The 7,675-nt window shown below is 42.4% G+C and overlaps 1 protein-coding gene across 12 annotated transcripts in view; it reads right to left on the reverse strand.

The window, feature by feature from the left end:
• The window catches only part of MTSS1 (MTSS I-BAR domain containing 1), a 176,995-nt gene extending 169,606 nt beyond the window's left edge, over positions 1–7,389 (reverse strand). For all 12 annotated transcript variants that reach the window (XM_050940835.1, XM_050940828.1, XM_050940837.1 and 9 more), the window contains exon 1: positions 6,494–7,389. Coding sequence is in view for 11 of the 12 variants with exons in the window: in XM_050940828.1 (XP_050796785.1) it covers positions 6,494–6,565 (72 nt within the window). In the remaining variant the exon portion in view is untranslated. The remainder of the gene's footprint in view (positions 1–6,493) is intronic.
• Between the last annotated feature and the right edge of the window lie 286 nt (positions 7,390–7,675).

Consider the following 7,675-nt stretch of genomic DNA (forward strand, 5'->3'; position numbering starts at 1 on the left):
AAAAGTGCTCCATCACTTACAGCAACAAATATGTGACCAAGAGAGACATCCACACACAGCACAGCACTGGCTACTGTATACTGCTGGTTTTAATGCATCTTTTCCAGGTTCAGAACCGAGGAAGCGGTGAACTCTGTATTAACCAGTTCTAAGTGTGTAATTACACAGTCTCATTATTCTCAAACATTTGTTCCGTCAGTTGTATTTTTTAGGGAAAGCTGCACAATCTCTTCTAGGCTACAACACTGGAAACCTTACTATGTAGCCTAAGGCATTCTGCCTGATCTGAAAGGATTTTTAAGTATTTTTTCCCCTCCATACTGTAGCAGGAAACAAAACTGTCCTCTAAATACTTGAGGGGCAGATCCTCAGCTGCTGTAAATTGTCATCACTCCACTGAAGATGCTTTACACCAGCTGAGGATCTGCTGCTAAAAAGAGTAGTAGTTATGCATTTTCATAGCTCTGCCACAATTGTATGGAACACACAGGTAGGCCCAATACATTGATAAGAATTCAGTATTTCTTCTCCTAGACCATCCCTCAAGCTTCGTGATAAATTCATGAGAATTTTTCCTTCTGAAGTCCTTAAGACACTTGCAGAAAGATTTTGCAGCTGTTTATAAAGAGCAAGGAATTTCAGAGAAAGCAAACTAGCTGCTTGCACAAATTGCAAACAATCAGCTGTATTTGCTATCCACAGAAGTGTTGACAGCAAAACACCTATTCTAAAAAAAGAAGCTGCATGGAGAAAAAAAGAAACACACTGTAGAGTATAAATACCAGAGTCTCTATGCTTGAAACAGAGCTTGTCTTCAGGAATCGTGAGAGAAACATGTACATTATAATGTAGCATGCACTGGGGTAATGGAAGAAGTCCCTCTCTCATCTCCCCCTCTCTTCCCCCAAAGTCTACACCTGTGCTTTGCATTTATTTTAGTTAAACATCAAAAGAAAATAAGGCTAGCCATATTAGAAACTGGATGGCAGCCAGACTCTTAATTCAGCTGTAATATCTATATTTTACTTCAATTTTGTTACTACCAGCTTACTTCAAAGTATTTAGAGACAGCTTGAGAGATGCTATACAAAATAAAGTCAGGGTCCTGGAGGCAGATACATGCGGGCAGCCTCGTGTTTGTACAGATCTGATCACAGGATGAGGACCGTTTAACGCCATATTTGCGTGGCAACTGGCTCAGTACTTTGCTTATCCCAACAATGGCTTAGCATTGCTCGAGTCACGTTACAAATATTTTCATCTGTTTTTCAAACGTGCATTTCCTTGTGTTCATATCAAAAACGCACACAAATGCCACCGGCTTTCCCTAACCTCTGAATCAGTGTAAAAACCTAACTACCAAATTGCTTCAAGAACTATAGCCATTTCCCTTGTACATCTTGTGCCAAGTTTTGCCATGTACACAGTTTAACTACTCTTCAACCTGCCCATATTGAAAATACATTGAGAATCGGAAAAATTCTCGGAACTTAATATTTCTCATCTCTCAGCCACTCAGATACATTCTCTTATCTATTCTCCTTTTGGGCCCACTCAGTTTTCTATCCTTTCTATATCTCTATCAGCAACAGCCTTGAACATTTGACAGCAATGATGCCACATTCCCATCCAAAAGTGCATTACTAGCCACAACAGGGCAGAATGAAGTTAGTGGTACCTCTCCAACTTTGCATTAAAATAAAAGTCACATCAATGCTTTGCTCTCAATTACTTCATGGAGACTTCAATTAAAAGACTATAAAAATTTATATTCTCTTATCATTAGGCCTCTGGATTTCCACCCCTTATTAGGGAGGTGGGCACTGATCCTGCCTTAGAAATGTGTTTTTACTCTCCAAGGAGAAAATTTATATCCCCTTTTTGTATCTTTAAGCCCAAGCAAACTCATGGATATAATCAACGTAGGCCTCTCTGTTATCATTTATTTGTATGCTAGGAATGCCTGGAGACCACAATCAGGATCAGGGCCCGATTCAACCAGGTGCTGCACAGAGCAACAGCTCCAACAAGCTTACAGCCTAAACTGACAGAACAGATGAAGGGTGTGTTGGGGGAAAAGGATGCAATATAAAAGCAAGAGTGATGAGTGGCACATAGTATCTTAGTTCCTTACCGGGGTGGGGGAGGAGAGAGTAATGGTTGTGCGGAATCGTGAGAGTAAAGGGGAGCTGGAGGGAACAAATTAAGAAAAGCACAGAATTAGGAATGAGAAGGAAAGGAAGAGCAACACTGAAAAGGGGGAGCATGCTCTGCATCAAAAGACAGGATTGTTTGAAACATGCTCTTCAAAAGCTCATCCCAAAATGATCTCCATACATTTGCTGTATGCTACGAGAAATTAACAGCATACTACTGTACAGAGCTTCTCGGTATTTTGTTTCCAGAAAGGAGTTACAATCCATTCAGATCAAATGCTATCTTCCCACAGGGAGCTACAGAAAGCACATTACATTCACAGGGAAACCTGAACAATGTTAGCACATCATATAAATCTACTCCTCAGAGGGAACAAAGCAAGTATTTATTTTTTAATTTGGACCACTTCGAAAAAAATCTTACATATAACATCTGTTCATTATCACCTCAAGAATAGATTGTAGGGAACAATAGTTCATTAAGAATGGACAAAACGTACAGCTAAATTTCTATGATTCTCTTGAATTCTGAAGTTGCCAAATCCTGATTCTGGAGCAAAAATACCAAGCATGGCACCAAACGTGAACACGTCAAACATGAGTCTGTCATAGCGAAGAGCCTGTGTAGTCCATGATAAATCTGACCTAAACTTTGCAGCAGAGTGCCTGGATTTTGCTTACACAGCAAACCGTAAATTCCACAGCAGAATAAGATAAAATAAAAAATGGAAGGGGGAGGGGTTACTGAATTATATATTAAAATGAACAATACAATATTCCTTGTGTTATTTAATTTGATATTCAATTTAATTGAGAAAGTAAACAAGGAAGTGTTATTTACTTCTTCTCATAACACAAGAACTGGGGGTCACCAAATGAAATTAACAGGCAGCAGATTTAAAACAAACAAAAGGAAGTATTTTTTCCACACAACGCACAGTCAACCTGTGGAACTCTTTGCCGGAGGATGTTGTGAAGGCCAAGGCTATAACAGGATTCAAAAAAGAACTCGATAAGTTCATGGAGTCTAGGTCCATCCATGGCTATTAGCCAGGATGGACAGGGACGGTGTCCCTAGCTTCTGTTTGCCAGAAGCTGGGAATGGGTGACAAGATGGATCACTTGATGATTACCTGTTCTGTTCATTCCCTCTGGGGCACCTGGCCTTGGCCACTGTCGGAAGATAGGACACTGGGCTAGATGGACCCTTTGTCAGACACAGTATGACAGTTCTTACGTTCTTAATTACACAATGCCACAAATTTTTTAATTTACACATAGCTGCCAAACTTTGCACTGAAACCAACCTGCAATGTAGAAGATTTGGGACTTTTGGCACTTCGGAAATTGAGAGAAGCAGTTTACGATTGTGGACTAGAAGCAAACTAGTTCAATGTTTCTGCTAAGAAGACCAGCACTAGACTGGTTAAGCATGCTAACACAGTCATCATTAGGTTTCAGTGTTAACACACCATTGAGTCTATTGGGGGGAGATCTCACTTTGGAGCTACTGTTTACAGGCTCAGAAGCCTTGTCCACTCTAAGGAAAGGTAGGCATCAACAACAGGACAGCTGAACTGGTGCTGAACACAGTTTAAATCGGGGTCTCAAACTCACGGCCCACGAGACTTCAGCAGTGGCCAATGGGGCTTCAGCAGTTTTGGGGCAGGTCTCTCCGAGCCCCACCTGCCGCCTCCGGGCGCTCCCCCCTCAGGGGCCCCGGTGGTGCAGCAGAGCTGAGTGGCGTCTGCCTGCTCACTCCAGTTGCTATGGCCCTCCCCCTGCGGCCCAAGGGTGGGATGGGGCTGTGCCTCTGCGCCCTGCCCCGAGCACCCCTCTGGCCAATGGGATGCTGCAGGGGCGGTGCCTGGGGGCAGAAGTGCATGGAGGTCCCTGGCCAGCACCACCTTGGAACCCCAGGTAAGCGCTGCACAGCCAACCCCTTCCCAGAGCCTCTGTTCACACTGTTCATATTTGGGGGGGTTTCATCACAATCACAATGGCTAAGAATAAAAATTAATAAAATGAAAGGGCTGGATTCAGTTGCAAATTCCACACCATTGCAGAGTACACAGGGATCTGGCTATAGCCTTCCAATTATGGGAATTACGTACAGATCCTGCAACAGGATAGGTTGGCAGACTCCTGCTCAGATCCCAACAGCTTTGCAAGGAGTCCACCCCCACAGTTCCACTTGTACCTCTGCAGTAAAATGGAACTTAGCTTTCTAAGGACCATTTCGTACAGCTAGCTGAAAGTACCCATTAATCTCTGAAAAAAGTAATTATTTTTGTAAACTGTCGTTATCCTTGCACATAATTAGTAAAAACAGCTAACGTTTCATTAATTGCATGGATGTAATTTAATTGCTTTGTTTAGACTAATTAATAAGGAACATTGTGCTTGTTCATCTAAACAGTGATCAACCGGGGTAAGATTGGTGCAGTGTTCGTTTTCTTTAAATCTAATACACTCCTTTTAGAGTTCAGTCTAGAAAACAGGTTCCACTACTATTAAAGATTTTTTTTAAATCCACACCTGTTTCCATTTCTGTAAAGCAGCTGTGTTAAAATCTTTCCAGTGACCAGGGTTTCCGTACATGTAACAGTGAATAAACACACACACAACAGCAGCAGCAAAACAAGATGCATCATTTTTACAGAAGAGAAGTTCTGCTCTTCTCTATTTAAATAAAAAATAACATATTTAATCTGGCAGAACAAAACATCTGCTAAATGTTCTTTTTGAAGTATATTTAATGAAAATTATTACAGTGGTGGAGGTTGGTTTTTGTTTTGTCTTTTTAATTAAACGTACACTTAATATAAAAAAAAAGGCAAAATTTGGAAAATCACACTTGAAGAACATGACAGCAATAATTGCAACATTCTTCTGATACATACACCTCTCCCCCAAACCTGCCTACTCTTTACAAACCATGCTTTTAATTATCTCCATAGATCTGTTTAGATGAAAGGGCATGTGAATCCAAGCTAAGAAATAATTCCTGGACCAAACACCTCCCCGTCCCCTTTCCTCCCCCCACCCACTCCATACACACACAAAAAACATTCATTTATATGTGCCTCACTGTAAATTATATTTTAGCTAGTAAAACTGAGCTCCCATCCAAAGCACATCCACACCCACCAGTGAATCCCTCACCTTTGAGAACTACCTCCACCTGGCACCCTCACTTCCCAGCCCTTCTGGGAAGACTCCTGTATAAATTAAAAACACACTGGAATCATTGCTGTAGAATACTGTAATGTAACACTTCACTACTGGCTGTATTTAGACTATAGCTGGATTCCCTCAAACCTAGCCCCGCATCTATACCCCATCCGAGAAAGGCATCTTGCCCTTGTTGAAGAGAACATTACAGTATTCCGCAAGAAGAGCTGCAAACACTGTAGTAACGTTATTTTAAGCTGTAGTGGTGTAGGACCATTATTAAGGAGATACTGTAGTTTATTTTTTTAAAACAAGACTAGGCTAGAAGAGCCTTCACATCCTTATATACATATATATATATCCTGCAGAGAGGCCCTTTGCAGTCAAGGATGCAGGCAACACCCCTTAATTGATGGCTCCCTCACAGGAACGATCTTTGTAGACTGTGATTTCAGTTTTCATGGGGGCAAAGCTATGAGAACTGATGCACTTTGCATTTAAACAGACTTAGGAAAGGGCAGTTACCATCCATATGAACATACCATATACAAACAAAATTAACCACAGATTAAGATATAGTTTCATCCCAGAAAAAACAAATATACTTTTTCGTATCTGTAGGTCTATATTTTCATATGGCACTCATCATGGTGGTATACGGATGCCTATATTGCCCTTTTCAGCCCCATCCCAGGGCTTTCCAACACACTATAATAGGTGTCCTACACTGAATCACTTCTGGCCTTGTTGCATTTATTGTCAGGAATTGCACAACCTAAAACAGTTTTTAAAAATGGTATAGGAAATGTTGGCCCTAAGGTAAAGAGATCCAAACTTAAATGTTCGTGGATGGGCACTGCAGGAGAAGGAGGTGGTGTCCTGCAAGCAACTCAGGAGTCAAAACCATCAACAATTAACTAACATACTGCAAAGAGCATTTATAACTGATGCCAACACACATCCAGAAGATTAAACACAGGGTCTCAGTCTCATCCACAAACTAGTGTAAGGGGGCTTTGGGTGGGGTAGGGAGTTAATGCAATGACCCTTCAATGCAGCTGGAATTTATGGTGCAATCATGTGGTGCTTGTAAAGTTTACCCAGCAAAGGTTACTAGATGGCTTCCCAGCACCTGGTCCCACACTTCCCTCTCAATCACTTACCTTCATGTCGCTTATGATGGTCTGGAAGAGCCCTCCAAGCGCACTACATTCCTTCTCTATCACAGCCTCCATTTTCCCAGCCGATCACACAGGAGGACACAGACACTGCTGCAATTTCACAACCCTAAAAATAATAATCGCCCCAAGCTCCCACCTCTACAAAACCTGAGCAGCTCTTAAAAAAAAAAAAAAAAAAGGCGAACCTAAAGGCAGCAGGGAAAATAAGTGAAATCCTTATCTATTTCGAAAAAAAATCCCAATATTATTGGTGTCTATTTTCTACATACAGCCCCCAACAACCTCCCAAAAATATCCTGAGATTTAAAACCAAGCTGCTACTATCCTCCCACACAAGGGCAACAACAAAATCCATCCTTGTGCATAATGGGTCATGCCCACAAGTAGGATCAAACCTGCTATTTCAATCTAAAACAACATCAGCGGTTTAAAAATGAATGTAATGCACCAGATTTGCTGCCTACCAAAAAAAGCAAAATAACTATTCATTTAAGGCAACAAATCTGATGGCAAAGAAAAGCATTTAATACACCCACGCTACTGCCTGCACTTTAAAAAAAAGAAAGTAAAGCGCGTTTAACAAAACAGATCAATGGCTTGCCAAAAAAAAAGCCTAACGCATTTAGAGCAACAAATTAATATTTCAATTTTAAAAGCCCCAGTGCATTTACTAATGCTCTCGGCCGGCTGGCTGCCACGGCGGGAGAGGAGCCAACTACCAATTTAGTGTTTCCAGAAAACCCCAATGCACGGGATTCATCGGCGCTTTATTTGCAACCCCCCCGAAGCCGGCGGAGCTGCCCCGTCTCGTGCCTCTGTGCTGGGCTGTGGCTGGGCTCTCACTCAGCTGCCCTAGCTCCCCTCGCGAGCGCGCGCCACTGCCCGGGCCCTACTATCTCACCTCCCCGGGAGCGGGGGCGCGGGCGCGTCACGAGCACAGCCCCGCCCCGCCGCTGCTGATTGGTTAAAGGGAGAAGAGGCGGGGACGCAGAAGGTAGCTGCCGGCTCTAGAGCACGCACTTGTGTGGGAGTAGGGTGCTGGCGGGGAATGTTTGGGTTCGAGTCTCTGCTCTGCTGGTGCGGGAGGGACAGCTGGGTCATGTCATTTTAAATCTAGTGCGCACAACAAAAACCATGTTACACGAATATTATTAAGGTTGTAAA

Source organism: Gopherus flavomarginatus, chromosome 2 (genome assembly GCF_025201925.1).
Source record: "Gopherus flavomarginatus isolate rGopFla2 chromosome 2, rGopFla2.mat.asm, whole genome shotgun sequence".
Classification (NCBI taxonomy): domain Eukaryota; kingdom Metazoa; phylum Chordata; order Testudines; family Testudinidae; genus Gopherus; species Gopherus flavomarginatus.